The sequence below is a fragment of the Diplotaxodon limnothrissa genome, linkage group LG23 (assembly GCF_057381915.1).
Source record: "Diplotaxodon limnothrissa isolate DT_005_m linkage group LG23, D_limnothrissa_male_GT1.1, whole genome shotgun sequence".
NCBI lineage: Eukaryota > Metazoa > Chordata > Actinopteri > Cichliformes > Cichlidae > Diplotaxodon > Diplotaxodon limnothrissa.
Window position 1 is genome coordinate 22,679,924 of NC_140617.1, and position 16,061 is coordinate 22,695,984.

Sequence of the window (16,061 nt, forward strand, 5' to 3'; positions counted from 1 at the left end):
TCTGCTCCTGATGAAACGACTACTGACTTGTTGAACTGAGGCAACAAACACTTTGGCTGTTTGCAGTGTTCCTGTATAATACCCTTTTGTATAATCTTTACTTCCTGTACTTTTGTATAATCTTTAGTTCTTGGTAAAGCCACAAAAGCTATCCCCACATAATTGTGTGAAGGTTCCAGTACACATATGATGTCTTACAAAGATATGTCTCAAATGAAAGCAGCCGGAGGCATTTTGTAAAAAAAAAAAAAAAAAAACTCTGATCTGACTTTGTCGTCCTGGCAGAGTTCACCTGATGACTTGTTATTTAAAGACTGCACTCCCTTTCACCAGAACATGAGATGACACTTCTGGTAAGAGTTAATCTTTATTTTGTGGCCTTTTTTAATGTTTCAAGAAGAAACGTTTTCTCTATTAGAAGAAAAGATTTCGTCTATTTTCACTTGTTTTGAATCTTGTTTCTGTTTTCTTTCTTTCTGGTGAAGCTATTTATATATTCTACACATGCCAAGGAAGGTGGCCAGTCTATCCTCTGAACCTCATCAACCGTGCATCTATACAGATAATCATCTAGCACAGTAATTCATTGAAACTTCAGCAGCATGATCACCATTTTCTTCCTCATCGAAATGGTCAGCATCATCCCCATCACTGCCATCCTCCTCTTCATCTATTCCAAGCTTATTTCCATCTACCGCTCCAACCATGTGTTGGACAGCTGTGGCCATGCTGTGCTGATAACAGGCTGTGACAGTGGCTTCGGGCACCACCTGGCTCGCTGTTTGGACCAAAAGGGGTTTGTGGTCTTTGCTGGGTGTTTGTCTCCAGGAGGAGCTGGAGCCCAGAGCCTGGTCAGACAGAGTTCCAGTAATCTAAAAATCCTCAAGTTGGATGTCACAAGGGATGAAGACTTGCAGCAGGCAAAGAAAATGGTGCAGGAGAACCTGCCAGAGAAAGGTAGGAGTTTAGCTCAATGGAAAAAATGTATCAAAGATTAGCCATGGCAAAAAGGAGAAAATTGTATTTTATTGTTTGCTTATTTCCATAGATAAAGAAAAGACAAACTTTTGACTTTTCTTTATCTCTTTATCTTTATCTCTTGACTTGTTTGTATTTAAATATGTAAGGATAAAATCTCAATGATAGTTACAGATTAAAAGGCAAAGGTGAATAATGAAAAGTCTTGAATCCACAGTAAATCCAGTCTTTTAATTTTTTTAGCTTGTGAGGTCAACTTTCCAAAGGCCAGTTCAGTTTCTGTTTTTGCAAGAAATAAAACTTTTACAAATTTGACAAATAGTGTGGGAAAAAAATAACTTTCTAGTCTATTTGGTCTATCCATGACATGTTGCATGTTTTTTATTTCACATTTAAAACTACATTTCTCTAAAGAAAAAAGTAGGGTCAGTGGGATTTTATTGTTTGTCAGGTCTGTGGGCAGTTGTGAACAATGCTGGGATCTCAGACTGGGCCGAGATCGAATGGAACACTATTGAAGATTTCCAAAACGTGGTGGATGTTAACCTGTTTGGAATCATTAGGACATCTATCGCTTTCCTACCGCTGGTTCGTGCCAGCAAAGGTGAGTTCCATGTGTAGCTACATTACTGTCCTCACATTTATACTGTAGTGGCGTTATGGATAATAAAGGCTTGTGTAATGTTTTCAGGTCGGATGGTTTTTGTGTCAAGTATCTTTTCCTTCTTCTACTGCTTGAACATGGGAGCATACAGTGTGTCAAAGAGAGGACTGGAGGCATTTGCTGACTGCTTAAGAGTGGAAATGGCTAGTTTTGGCGTGAAGGTACCGAATGGGTGAAAAGATACACAAAAACATCCCATGACACTGTAAAGCATGAAGTAGAAAATTTAGTAATTCTGTGGTACATAAAATGTTATGCCTGTGAGGGGAATGGGAACGAAGTCTTTCTATGAATACGGTTCATTGAGTAAGTAAAGTTGAATTTTTTTTTATTTTAATTACACTGTACAGAGTTGTTTTTGCCAGTGCTGTGGGACATCACATTCTAATGAAAAACCATGGTATGTTTTCATTGGATTTTCCAAGACATTCCAATGCTTATTTATTTTGCTTTTAGGAACAGGATTCAGAGAAACATCTGGTTCTCACACTTGTATAACACACAGAACAATTTGGCTGCTTTGATTCTGTTCATAATTCTATTAATTTACACCAGTGGTTCAAATGCAGCCCCAAACCATGACAGAGCCCCCACCGTGTTTTACAGATGGCTGTAGACACTCACTTTTGTATCCAAAAAAAATGATTCTGTTCATCTAGACGTAACATTTTCAGTGTGAGAAACATTTTTTCACTTATCCAAGTGACTTCTTCAGTCCCAGCTGACTGCAGGTTTCAGAATCAATTATTTGGGATTTGCTTACCTGGATGATTGAGCATGCATCAAGAAAGTCACTGTTGTACCACTCTCCTGACCTTTTGTAAAAATGATGGCCATTTGAACCAAAAATGTCAAATATGGATTCATCACTCCATCAGAACAGTTGTCAAAGCTTTTTAGTCCAGTTCTTGTGTAATTTTCACACCTCAGCCTTTCAGCCTTTTCTCCCTCTTTCCATTCAATAAGAATGGCTTCTTGACAGCCAGCCTTCCACTGAGAACGTTTCTGATTAGGTGGGGTTTTTTTTTTTTTTTTTTCCCTATTTCTTAAGATGCTTTTCATCTGCTGTAGGATTTTTAAAGGCCTCCCACTTCTCCTTTTGTCCTTAAATGTGTTTTTGCAATGGGCAGCTATTAACATAGTGCCTCTAAATGCAATTTAAACCTGGTTCTTTACTAAGTTACCTGTTACGTATAGACCACAGATGACTAAAATAGCAACCAATGCCCCCCCCAAAAAACTTTGAAAGACCTTTAGAAAGTCCAGCAAGCTATTGATCAAGACCACTTTGAAAAAAATACCGAAAATTTTGGCTTCTTGGAAACAAAATATAAACAAATGAGGGGTGGCTCAAGACTGTTTGTCTGTTAATGTGTATTTCATTAACAGACATGAAGCTCTAAGTGACCATGTGTTTACCAGTTACGTTGTGACCATTTGAACGAGTCCAGGGCAGAAACCTTGAACATTGTGCAAGCTTTGCCATTTTTCAAAACCACATTGTTTCTCTTGAAACCTAAATCTTTACTTAAAAATGTAAAAATATTAGCTCTGTGTCCTTAATTTTGAGATTATTGTGATCAAACATGACATCATAGTATATATCATAGAAAATTAATTAGAGTATATCTAAAGTTTGCCTAATCCATTTCTTCTTTTTGGTCTAACCCAACAAAAATAGAAGTGAGAAAACAAGTTATGGGTTTACAGGAATCCATGAGTTGGAGTAATTGATACTGATGTGAACACCCATCAAGATTTAATAATACCTGATAGAAGACTCTTTCCTCCTAGTTGAGTCTTTATGCTAAGCTAGCTCAAGTTTCATCAGGAACGCAAATAACCTTTCATAAATGTCATGGATTTGTTGTTTAAGTTAAAACACACACAGAAACACAGATACACACAAAAACGCTGTAAATGGACTAACTGAACATAAACTCCCTTTCAGGTCAGCATCATTCAGCCAGGTAATTTTGGCCAAGCCACTAACATCCTGAAGAGGAAAACTGCTTTGGACATCTGGAACAAACTGGATGATGAGAAAAAACGAATCTTTGGCAGAGAGTACATTGATCTGGCCAATGACTACTTCACGTCAACATGTAGGGTGGGATTCAAGGACGCCGATCCGGTCATCGCAGCAATGCTGCACGCGGTCACATCTGCTCGGCCGAAACACAGATACCTGCTGGTCTCCACCATGGAGATGTTTTTCTTCAGCATCTTCCCATTTCTGCCAACCCTCCTGGCTGATGCTGTGTTTTCTCTCAGCTCAATGTACACATGCAGAAAAGAAATGCTTTATGCTAAGCGAGACCCACAAAATAGCTATCTGTAATACTAAGCTCTTCCTATTGTCTTTAAAAATGTTAAGGACTTAATACACAACATTTATGGCTTTATAATTAATAATACTACTAATAACAATAATAAAAGGTATGAAACAAATATAGCCTCATGAAACAGACTGATCTTGAGACATTTGAAACCCAGTATTCAGCTTAATGCCAGACTACAGATTTAGTGATCACAGGTAGATTTATTCCTAACTTTGAAAGTATTTCCAATTTACTTCCTGTCATTTCAAAATGTATTACTGTGTGTGTGTGGGGGGGGGGGGGGGGGGGGGGGGGGGCGTAAATGTTAATTAGCAGGATTATGAGTACGAGTTGTAGCTTGATTTCTGGAGTCTTGCCTGGCTGTTTACCTTCAGGATTTTCTTTTTTTACTTTTTTGGACAATAATTTTAGTATATTAAAGTAAACCATGCAAAACATAACCGTCATAATATGAATATTTTCCTAGTCCGCTTATTTACACAGAATGAACCTGCAATCGAACTGTAGGTTAAAAAAGAGGGACATTCCACATGCTATAACATATTTTGAACTTTGCCACATGGTTGGTATGAGCCTTTACTTAAGTTTACTGACTTTTGGGGGGGGTTGTTAGTGAATTATCAGAAAGAGGTCCTCCAAGGTAACGGTGCAAAATCATGTTCCTCTGGGTCATAGATATAAAAACTGATATTCATGCTGTTATAGCAAAAAAAATGTGCCACAAAGTTTTTATTTTTTCTGCTTTGAAAATTTCATGTGGATTAAGTAATTACAAGAGCTTGAAAATGCTGGGGGTAAAAAATATATAGCCCCAATTCACATCAAGTTTCCTCAAGATGCGTTTATTTGTAAGGTAAAGACTCTACAATAATAAATATTCATATAACACACAAATGTTTATAATAGTGCAAGGTAAAGAGTTCAGTTTGAGCAACACTGCTGCACAACATGTTTTAATGAATCCAAGCCTAATTGGTGGTTTCTCTACATATGAATGTAGAGAAACTGAAAGAAGTAGAACAGATTTTTGATGCCAGAAGCTTTCTGTTTTCCAATGCCTGTAGTCTGTGTTCTTTAGACCAATATTGTTTTTGTTTTCATTGGTTCCTGTCTCTCATTACGGTTCCCTCTTTTCCTCATCTTTCTATCTGATCTTCAGTGTAGGTGTGGCAACTTTTTCCTGCTTAGATGAGTGGCAGTGATTATTTGGTAACTTAGCAGTATTATAACACCAGGGCTACATCAAAGGCCCAAATCTTGTCAATGCAGATATGCCAATACTTTGAAAGATCTTGTAGCCACACATTTTAAAAGCCTTCTCACACTTTTTGTATTTATTATTCCTCACATTTTAATGTCCCTTCTTGGATTAAAGGTGTAGAGAAGAGAAAATGTGGACAGCTATGAAGCGGATGAAGAGTGTACAGATGACATACCTGTGGAGAGAGGGTAGTGGAGTTTTTGGCCAGGTGGTTGAACACAATCTTGGAGAGGGAGAATGTCTGAGAAAAGGAGATGAAGTGTACTGGTACTGATTTGCAGCAAGTGTAATATGCAGAACTGTAGTAACTATAGAGGGATAAAGGATATTGAAGATGGCGCTGCCAGGCAGGAAGAAAAGACAAAGATCACAGAGTACATTCCTGGATACCGGACATGCAGAGAGTTGGTGTGACAGAAGAGGATGCTAGGTTTAGGACTTCTTTTATGCCTGAGAACGATAGTGCAACCTCTAATTAATTAATGGCTATTAAGTAAACATAATTATGCTTTTCATACATAATGTTTCAGTAGAAAAAGTCAAAAGGTTACAGTGGTTATATTAAGAAAAACTTAACATAAAATTCCCCCCATTCTTTACTTATCCCAGCTGACTCAGCAATACAACAATAGCTGTATAAGTATACCATTCTCAATTGTTTCATCCACATTACTCGTTGAATGAACTACACAGCTATCTTCTGATTAGTAGGCAAAATGGAGCATCCAAGATTTGGGTTTATCCATTTAATGGTTGTTTTCATTGGTACCAACTGAAATATTTCTGGATAAGCACACATTTTTCTCAAGTTGAAAAAAGTAATCCCAGTATGCCACTAAGCTCAGATTGTTATCATATGGTGTTAACAGGGCATGAGTTCAATGCCCATACTAGGGTTTGTTTTTTTTAATGAAGTAATGTGTTTCATACCACCACCTTTTGAAACACAGAATATGTTCATGTTGTATAACTGCATATCTTATTAATGCTAAATCATAGGTTCTGTCTCCATGTTGGCCGTCAATGCTTTCATTCACAGACAAATTCATTATCAGCTGAGAGTCAGCCACTACTCTTTCATTACTAACAGACACACAAAGAAACGTTTATTTTTTTTAACAAACACTTGCTGATGAGTCTTGACGTCACATGTTAACAAACCAGTGTGTAAGTGCCAAAGCAAATTGGAAAGAATAAGTGTTCAGAAACCAAGAGAAGCAAATGAAGTTTTTTGTTTTTTGTACTGTGAACACGAGATTCAAGATTACAAAAAAAAATCTGTCTCTCTCTCTCTCTCGCTCTCTCTCTCTCTATATATATATATATATATATGTATGTGCATATATATACATATGTATGTATGTATCAAATATCTTTTTTCTTCTTCTTTCTTTTATCTTTTTGTTGTATTAAAAAATAATTAAATGAAGGAAACAGTAGATAATAAAAGTAATTGTTCATTTCAGCTCTATCTTTAATTTATAACTGTTAAAATTATGGAGCTCAAACTGCCAATGTAAACTAACACTACTGAATAAATGAATATTCTCTTAAATACATCCAAATATTTCCTACCATCTTCTGCTGCAAAAACTGAAAGTTAAGCTTTGATTAATCTCTCCTTACATACTCTTGAGCATGTGACAAATGTTTTTAACATCCAGTCTGGTTTTATATCATCCCAGAGAGTCTCAGAGGCAGGAACAATCTGAAGGTCCCACATATATCTAGTCCTTCACCTGAAAGAAGACAGAAAACCAAAGTTGAGCTTCTAAACCTGGAAAAATCTGCTAAATCAAGGCTGTCCTTTCCTTCTATGTTTTGTGACTACATCGTAATGTTGATGTCAAAGTGCCCATTTATGTTCACCTTTATGACCATCAGCAAGTGTGAGCTCCTCTATAAAAGCAGACATTTTGACAGCTCCCTGTTGTGGAACATTCAAGCGTGTGTTAAGACAATGCTACAATCTTCAACTCAAATCAGCAGATAGACAGTTGAAACTTGGAAATATTTGAGTGTGGACAATGATCCCAAAAACACATAGAAGCTGATTTTCAAACGGATAAAGCAGTGGGAAAAGTTTGATCCTTTTTATACCCACCTAGCAATGCACTATGTCAGATATCTGCCATTTCTGCAAGACTTTGTGGAAAACTCTTTTCTTGAATTTTCCCTTATTGCTTATTTTAAAAGTTTGTTGAAAAAAGATCTCTCCTGCTTCAGGATTAAGTCCACGAGTTTGAGGTGCACTACTCTTAAAGCTCCTCGGTGGGCTAGGATGGGTTTTCATTCTATTCATCATTTCACGGATTTGGTTGTACTTTCACATCTTAACATTTGCTCAAAATAAAAGCTTTACTGATTGAAAATATGCCTATTTTATTTATTTAATTTTTATTTATTTATTTTATTTATTTAATTTTTATTTATTTATTTTATTTATCTATTTTTTCCGCCTGTCCTGTTTGGTTCTTTTGCCATCAGAATTATTGTCTAAAGGCAAAGAAAGATGCCTAATGGAATTACTTTACCAAATGGACCATCCCGGCCTTGCCGTATTGGTCTATTTGATTCACCTTCGCGTTTATTGTTTATTTTATTTTCACTTACTACACACGGGACAGACTTGACTGGGGGAAAGAAAAGGGAGAAAGAAAGAGGGAAAGAAAAACTGCGGGGAAGAGGGACGGTGACAAAGGGCAAAAAAAGAAAAACCAACAAAAAAAACAGACAAAAAATGCATATATCAATCGCCTGGATCATATATGATCAAATATGCCTATTTTAAAAGAAAACTACTGTGAAAATGTGCTTTTAGGCCTGTTTAAAGGTTATACAGTGGGGCAAAAAAGTATTTAGTCAGCCACCGATTGTGCAAGTTCCCCCACTTAAAATGATGACAGAGGTCAGTAATTTGCACCAGAGGTACACTTCAACTGTGAGAGACAGAATGTGAAAAAAAAATCCATGAATTCACATGGTAGGATTTGTAAAGAATTTATTCGTAAATTAGGGTGGAAAATAAGTATTTGGTCACCTCAAACATGGAAAATCTCTGGCTCTCACAGACCTGTAACGTCTTCTGTAAGAAGCTTTTCTGTCCCCCACTCGTTACCTGTATGAATGGCACCTGTTTGAACTCATCATCTGTATAAAAGACACCTGTCCACAGCCTCAAACAGTCAGACTCCAAACTCCGCCATGGCCAAGACCAAAGAGCTTTCGAAGGACACCAGGAAAAGTATTGTAGACCTGCACCAGACTGGGAAGAGTGAATCTACAATAGGCAAGCAGCTTGGTGTGAAAAAATCAACTGTGGGAGCAATCATCAGAAAATGGAAGACATACAAGACCACTGATAATCTCCCTCGATCTGGGGCTCCACGCAAGATCTCATCCCGTGGGGTCAAAATGATCATGAGAACGGTGAGCAAAGATCCCAGAACCACACGGGGGGACCTGGTGAATGACCTGCAGAGAGCTGGGACCAAAGTAACAAAGGTCACCATCAGTAACACACTACAACGGCAGGGAATCAAATCCCGCAGTGCCAGACGTGTTCCGCTGCTGAAGCCAGTGCATGTCCAGGCCCGTCTGAAGTTTGCCAGAGAGCACATGGATGATACAGCAGAGGATTGGGAGAATGTCATGTGGTCAGATGAAACCAAAGTAGAACTTTTTGGTATAAACTCAACTCGTCGTGTTTGGAGGAAGAAGAATACTGAGTTGCATCCCAAGAACACCATACCTACTGTGAAGCATGGGGGTGGAAACATCATGCTATGGGGCTGTTTTTCTGCCAAGGGGACAGGACGACTGATCTGTGTTAAGGACAGAATGAATGGGGCCATGTATCGTGAGATTTTGAGCCAAAACCTCCTTCCATCAATGAGAACTTTGAAGATGAAACGAGGCTGGGTCTTCCAACATGACAATGATCCAAAACACACCGCCCGGGCAACAAAGGAGTGGCTCCGTAAGAAGCATTTGAAAGTCCTGGAGTGGCCTAGCCAGTCTCCAGACCTCAACCCCATAGAAAATCTGTGGCGGGAGTTGAAAGTCCGTGTTGCTCGGCGACAGCCCCAAAACATCACTGCTCTCAAGAAGATCTGCATGGAGGAATGGGCCAAAATACCAGCTACTGTGTGTGCAAACCTGGTAAAGACCTATAGTAAACGTTTGACCTCTGTTATTGCCAACAAAGGTTATGTTACAAAGTATTGAGTTGTGTTTTTGTTATTGACCAAATACTTATTTTCCACCCTGATTTACGAATAAATTCTTTACAAATCCTACCATGTGGATTCATGGATTTTTTTTTTTTCACATTCTGTCTCTCACAGTTGAAGTGTACCTCTGGTGCAAATTACTGACCTCTGTCATCATTTTAGGTGGGGGAACTTGCACAATCGGTGGCTGACTAAATACTTTTTTGCCCCACTGTAAATTCTCCTCAAACCTAAACCACAGAAAACATTTTCCCAGACAGGGATTCAAGGTCAGTCAGATAAAGAGGCGCAGACAAAGGCATTTTGTTTTTGACAGCTGTGTGTGTTCAGCTTAATGCCAGACTACAGATTTAGTGATCACAGGTAGATTTATTCTTAATTTTGAAAGGATTTCCAATTTCCTTCCTATCATTTCAAAATGTATTACTGCTTTTGTGTGTGTGTGTGTGTGTGTGTGTGTGTGTGTGTGTGTGTGTGTGTGTGTGTAAGAGTGTGCAACATGGAAGCATACAGAAATCTGAGAGGAGGAATGTCTTGACAGATGCCTAAATTTAATTCACATCAAATAAAAAAGGAGAAGTTTATATATTTGTGGCATTTATATGTTTTTATCTGTATGCTGAAGATTAAAGTAAACCAATCTACCCAGAAACAACTGAGTAGGACAAAGAAGCAGACAGAGACACATTCCCCTGTTACTGTGTGTAACATCCAATCCGTCAAGGTCACTCTTTATCTTCCATTTGTTTCACCAGCAGAATGCCTTACTTCACAGACTTCCCTCAGAGGCAGATAGCACGCAGAGACAAAACAAATATGTTAGAAAACAGGGAAAGCAACAGGAGGGAATCCATTTTCTAGAGGTAACCAGACAAACAAGGCAGACTCTGAAGCTGTAAAAATTGTTGCGCCTACTTTAAGGATTTTTTTTCCCCCTCTCATCAAGAGTTTCAAGATATATAGTCATGGTGTCCTGTACTGTCCTCATCCTGGGTCCTCTTTGCATCCATGGTATAATTCAAGCTTGCATGGGTGAGGAGCTGTCCCGTGGGGCTGTGCTATCCTGGTTCAAAGTACGGGTTCTGGAAGGTCTCGGGCTCGAAGAACCCCCTCTGAGCACGCTGCAAGGTCCCGATGCAGACAGGGTACCTCCTGATACGAGGCACCTGCACCAGAGGGCCCACAGGACAAGCAGAACATCATGGGTTAATCCTCAAACCCGTCCGAACCAGGAATCATCGCAAATAATTCTGTTCCCGGGTTCAGGTGAGAAATTCTTTTGCACTTATCTGTTTGAGTGGAGTGAGTCTAAAACTCCACACGGGTCTTTAAATCGATCAACAGGTCAAATGTCCTCTTACTCTTACAAATAAAACAGTATACGGATACATTTTGACTTTAAGTTTTAATAGATCTTATTCTAAATGAAAACCATAAGGATGCCATTATTTGCAAAATTTTTCTGCAAAATTTCCTTGCAAAGTTTATTATTTGTATATTATAGATGGTTATACATATTTTTACTTCTTTTAACATCCATTAATATACATTTGTATTAGTAGTAAAAACAAAATGATGCGCAGCAGAATTGCATCTATCCAAATGCCAGGTAGTAAGATAATAAGATACACTGAATAATCAAAATTATGTAATAGTATTAAGGGTGGTGGGATCAAATAAGTGTAAACTTCATCCTACTCCTTTCCAAGCATCTAAATTGTGTAAAATATAGAGACATTCACAACAACTCAGCATATTAACTTTGTTTTATTTTCCTATTTACAATGTATTCTGCTCTCTAAGGAGCTTGGAAAGAAAAGCATCTGGACATCTTTAAGTTATTTGAAGACGTTTCACCTCTCATCCGAGAAGCTTCTTCAGTTCTGAGGAGAACTGAAGAAGCTTCTCAGACAATGTATTCTGCTATTTTAGGTATATTTACATGTTCCAAATAAAACAATTAATAGTTAGGTAGACAGATATGTGATTTAGTCTTTATGTCCTTAGACAGGGCGATGTCCAAAGTCTGTCCCGGGCCAATCATGGCACTAAATCAGATTTTATATGTCCCCTCGCTCCTTCCTTAAAACGTATTAGTTCTGGCCCGCTGCCACAAACAGAATCAATAATGTGTAATGTTCTCTTTTCACCCCATGGTGGCAGCACCATCTGTCTTTTATACACTCTCTGTTACAACCAACATAGAGTGTATAAAAGTTTCAAAAACTCACAAAATACACACAAAAGTAAGTTGTTTAAAATTAACCTGATCTACTGATATTCATCACCTTCACTGAAGTTCCTCAAGCTTTATGTTATATCACTCTTTGTATGTGAATTAAAAGTCGATTTATTTTGGTAACCTTTGAACACACCTGATCACCTTTAATGATAATTCTTGTCTAATTGAAAATAAAATAGAACACCTCAAAAAAAGGGTGAAACGGATTGTTGGCTCTAAAGTTTCCATTAATAAATATGGGATTTTTGGGGGGAAAAAAAGTTTGCCAGTGCTGTTTATCCATCACTGTTATAGTGTGAGTTGCAACCTCAGAGACATTAGTTTTAAATATATTTGCCTTCTCTAAAATGTAATGGAACTAATGGCACTCGCCCTGAAGTGCTGTCTGCCGAGGTGGCTCACTCCCTGGACGGTATTTCTTACAGTACTTACCATAGTATCATATCAGTAAGTGTGGTCAGAGTGAAAACCTCTTGTCATTTTAAATGGTTCTTGTTAGCATTATTAACACTTTGACCTTCAGATCAATCAAACTTGACCTTAAAGGAGAGGTCTATGAGAGGTATGTGTTGACACACCACACTTGTAAGAATCATAGTTATCAAGTCATAAGGCTTTTTATCAATTTTCAACCAATAAATCATTAAGCTGACCTTGAAGACAATGGTGCATTTAAGCCAAATTTTAATGGATTGTTAACATGATCCCACTTTACACTCCTGCAAAGTTTTATCAGAATTCATTCAACTGTTTGAGCCATTGTTTTTACAAACATAATGGCATGCATGCACACAAACACTACTAAAAACACAACCTCCTAGGTGGTGACAATGCTTAAATTTCAGTGCTGCATATTGTAATGCAGCCTTACTTATACAGTGGGGCAAAAAAGTATTTAGTCAGCCACCGATTGTGCAAGTTCCCCCACTTAAAATGATGACAGAGGTCAGTAATTTGCACCAGAGGTACACTTCAACTGTGAGAGACAGAATGTGAAAAAAAAAATCCATGAATCCACATGGTAGGATTTGTAAAGAATTTATTCGTAAATCAGGGTGGAAAATAAGTATTTGGTCAATAACAAAAATACAACTCAATACTTTGTAACATAACCTTTGTTAGCAATAACAGAGGTCAAACGTTTACTATAGGTCTTTACCAGGTTTGCACACACAGTAGCTGGTATTTTGGCCCATTCCTCCATGCAGATCTTCTCGAGAGCAGTGATGTTTTGGGGCTGTCGCCGAGCAACACGGACTTTCAACTCCCACCACAGATTTTCTATGGGGTTGAGGTCTGGAGACTGGCTAGGCCACTCCAGGACTTTCAAATGCTTCTTACGGAGCCACTCCTTTGTTGCCCGGGCGGTGTGTTTTGGATCATTGTCATGTTGGAAGACCCAGCCTCGTTTCATCTTCAAAGTTCTCACTGATGGAAGGAGGTTTTGGCTTAAAATCTCACGATACATGGCCCCATTCATTCTGTCCTTAACACGGATCAGTCGTCCTGTCCCCTTGGCAGAAAAACAGCCCCATAGCATGATGTTTCCACGCCCATGCTTCACAGTAGGTATGGTGTTCTTGGGATGCAACTCAGTATTCTTCTTCCTCCAAACACGACGAGTTGAGTTTATACCAAAAAGTTCTACTTTGGTTTCATCTGACCACATGACATTCTCCCAATCCTCTGCTGTATCATCCATGTGCTCTCTGGCAAACTTCAGACGGGCCTGGACATGCACTGGCTTCAGCAGCGGAACACGTCTGGCACTGCGGGATTTGATTCCCTGCTGTTGTAGTGTGTTACTGATGGTGACCTTTGTTACTTTGGTCCCAGCTCTCTGCAGGTCATTCACCAGGTCCCCCCGTGTGGTTCTGGGATCTTTGCTCACCGTTCTCATGATCATTTTGACCCCACGGGATGAGATCTTGCGTGGAGCCCCAGATCGAGGGAGATTATCAGTGGTCTTGTATGTCTTCCATTTTCTGATGATTGCTCCCACAGTTGATTTTTTCACACCAAGCTGCTTGCCTATTGTAGATTCACTCTTCCCAGTCTGGTGCAGGTCTACAATACTTTTCCTGGTGTCCTTCAAAAGCTCTTTGGTCTTGGCCATGGCGGAGTTTGGAGTCTGACTGTTTGAGGCTGTGGACAGGTGTCTTTTATACAGATGATGAGTTCAAACAGGTGCCATTCATACAGGTAACGAGTGGGGGACAGAAAAGCTTCTTACAGAAGACGTTACAGGTCTGTGAGAGCCAGAGATTTTCCATGTTTGAGGTGACCAAATACTTATTTTCCACCCTAATTTACGAATAAATTCTTTACAAATCCTACCATGTGGATTCATGGATTTTTTTTTCACATTCTGTCTCTCACAGTTGAAGTGTACCTCTGGTGCAAATTACTGACCTCTGTCATCATTTTAAGTGGGGGAACTTGCACAATCGGTGGCTGACTAAATACTTTTTTGCCCCACTGTAGTTATGTTGCAGTAAACTGGCAGAGATGTGTACTTTATCTGCAACACTTAATTTTTATAAACTTAACTCATGTTTAGACACATTAACTACATGTAGGAAAGAAACAAAGCCAACAATGCAGTTTTTTAAATAATAAAAGGCAAGTAGAAAACAATTTTTTAAATAAATGTGTGTAGATGGGGCATGTGTAATTTGGGGTTTAACTGTCAAAGAATAACCTTATACTGGGCTGAAATAAACTTGTTAGTGTCCTCTCAGGTTGAAAGAAGTTCATGCTGGATCCAAATTAGTAATCATACCTGACAGTGTCCTGATGCATGCTCAGTCATCCAGGTAAGTAAATCACCAAAAGTTGGTTCTGTTCATCTGGACGTAGCGTTTTCAGTGGGAGAAACGTTTCGTCACTCAGCCAAGTGCCTTCTTAAGTGACTGTGCTGTGATGTACACATCTTCATCACCGCTGTTCACTGTGAAGAATTTCACTTTGTGCTTAGAGATGAAAGAAAGTGTTAAGTAGGCTAACAGATGTTTGTTTGTTTTTTTAATCTGATGTCTCCCTGTAGACTGCACCAAATCGGACTCAGCTCAGAGAGAAACTGCAAACAGACATATGACATATTACTTCCAGCCCTCCATCAACAGCCAGGACACTGTAGTCACATCAGCCCACTTCTGGTTCTTTGCAGGCGAAGCAGTCACAGCTAACTCCTCCGCCCAGCTTTTCATTGTAACCACAGCACTAGAACGACTCCAGGCAGCGGAGGCTCCATCAAATTCAAGCTCTGATGGATGGACCACCTACCATCTGGATCAGAACCTGCTGGCCCTTGTCGCCGAAGGCCCCTTTCTTCTTCAGGTCCACTGTCCAGCCTGTCAGTGCCACGCAGGAGAACCAGACAAGATGCCCTTTCTTCACCTCCATGTTCAACCTCGTGGACCTTCCCGGTCACCCCGCAATGCAGCAGTGACCATTCCTTGGTCTCCCTCTGCCATCTATCTTCTGCAGCGGCCCTCTCAGGAAAGGCCTCTACACAGCGACTGCCACCGAGCAGAGATCGACATCAGCTTTGAGGAGCTAGGGTGGGACAACTGGATCGTCCATCCGAAAGTGCTGACGTTTTACTACTGTCACGGAAACTGCTCGGGTGGGGATCTAACCACTGCAATGTTGGGGATCACTCAGTGTTGCGCTCCCGTCCCGGGGACCATGAGGTCCCTGAGGATCACCACGACATCTGATGGTGGATACTCATTCAAGTATGAGACCTTGCCTAACATTATACCTGAAGAGTGTACATGTATCTGAACATCAGACCTTAAAGGCCAGTTCACCCAAATAAAAGATTTCAGTTTACTTACAAGTCACAGTTGAAATTTGATTACTGCTCTTATTAAACTTGATTTTGTCTTATTCACTTACAATTCTGTCCTGATTGTTCTCTAGTTTGGGTGTGTGCTACATAAGCCTCAAAACAGATTGTACTTTATATGTTAACCTTGATTAAAGTGTTATTTAGCGGGTTTTGTTTGTTTAATGTGTTGTTTTCACCCTTTCACTGGTACTGCTTAGTGTACCTCACATCAATATTCAACACACAGTCATACAAGGAAGTGTAAGATATAGTTCTACATGTGCTAAAAATTAAAGTCAATAAAATTTAAGATACTTTTTCTAGGAACACTTTAACCATCAATTAAAGTCCTTACTGCCGTAAATTAAATAAATTGAACATTGTAAAAATGGCCAATGACACGATCAACTTAAAATTAAAATTTCTGTTAAAATTTCCTTGTTTAATTTATCTATTGAGTTCTATACATCTGTTCCTTTCCACATAACTTAGTCGCATATTTGCTAT

At 39.1% G+C, this 16,061-nt stretch overlaps 2 protein-coding genes across 2 annotated transcripts; both read left to right on the plus strand.

Annotated features, from left to right (window-relative positions):
- The first annotated feature begins 602 nt into the window (after positions 1–602).
- Positions 603–3,983, plus strand: LOC146608069 (D-beta-hydroxybutyrate dehydrogenase, mitochondrial-like). Its single transcript, XM_085348745.1, has 4 exons — positions 603–957; positions 1,430–1,582; positions 1,670–1,803; positions 3,594–3,983. The coding sequence occupies exons 1-4, from the start codon at positions 603–605 to the stop codon at positions 3,981–3,983; spliced, it is 1,032 nt and encodes a 343-aa protein (XP_085204871.1).
- A 6,459-nt stretch (positions 3,984–10,442) lies between these two features.
- Positions 10,443–15,508, plus strand: inha (inhibin subunit alpha). Its single transcript, XM_085348350.1, has 2 exons — positions 10,443–10,743; positions 14,766–15,508. The coding sequence occupies exons 1-2, from the start codon at positions 10,443–10,445 to the stop codon at positions 15,506–15,508; spliced, it is 1,044 nt and encodes a 347-aa protein (XP_085204476.1).
- The last annotated feature ends 553 nt before the right edge of the window (positions 15,509–16,061 follow it).

Coding starts and splice junctions, on each gene's coding strand:
- LOC146608069 (XM_085348745.1), top strand. CDS start 603: ATGATCACCATTTTCTTCCTCATCGAAATGGTCAGCATCATCCCCATC. Junction 958..1,429: donor GGAGAACCTGCCAGAGAAAG/GTAGGAGTTTAG, acceptor ATTGTTTGTCAG/GTCTGTGGGCAGTTGTGAAC. Junction 1,583..1,669: donor GCTGGTTCGTGCCAGCAAAG/GTGAGTTCCATG, acceptor TAATGTTTTCAG/GTCGGATGGTTTTTGTGTCA.
- inha (XM_085348350.1), top strand. CDS start 10,443: ATGGTGTCCTGTACTGTCCTCATCCTGGGTCCTCTTTGCATCCATGGT. Junction 10,744..14,765: donor AATTCTGTTCCCGGGTTCAG/GTGAGAAATTCT, acceptor GTCTCCCTGTAG/ACTGCACCAAATCGGACTCA.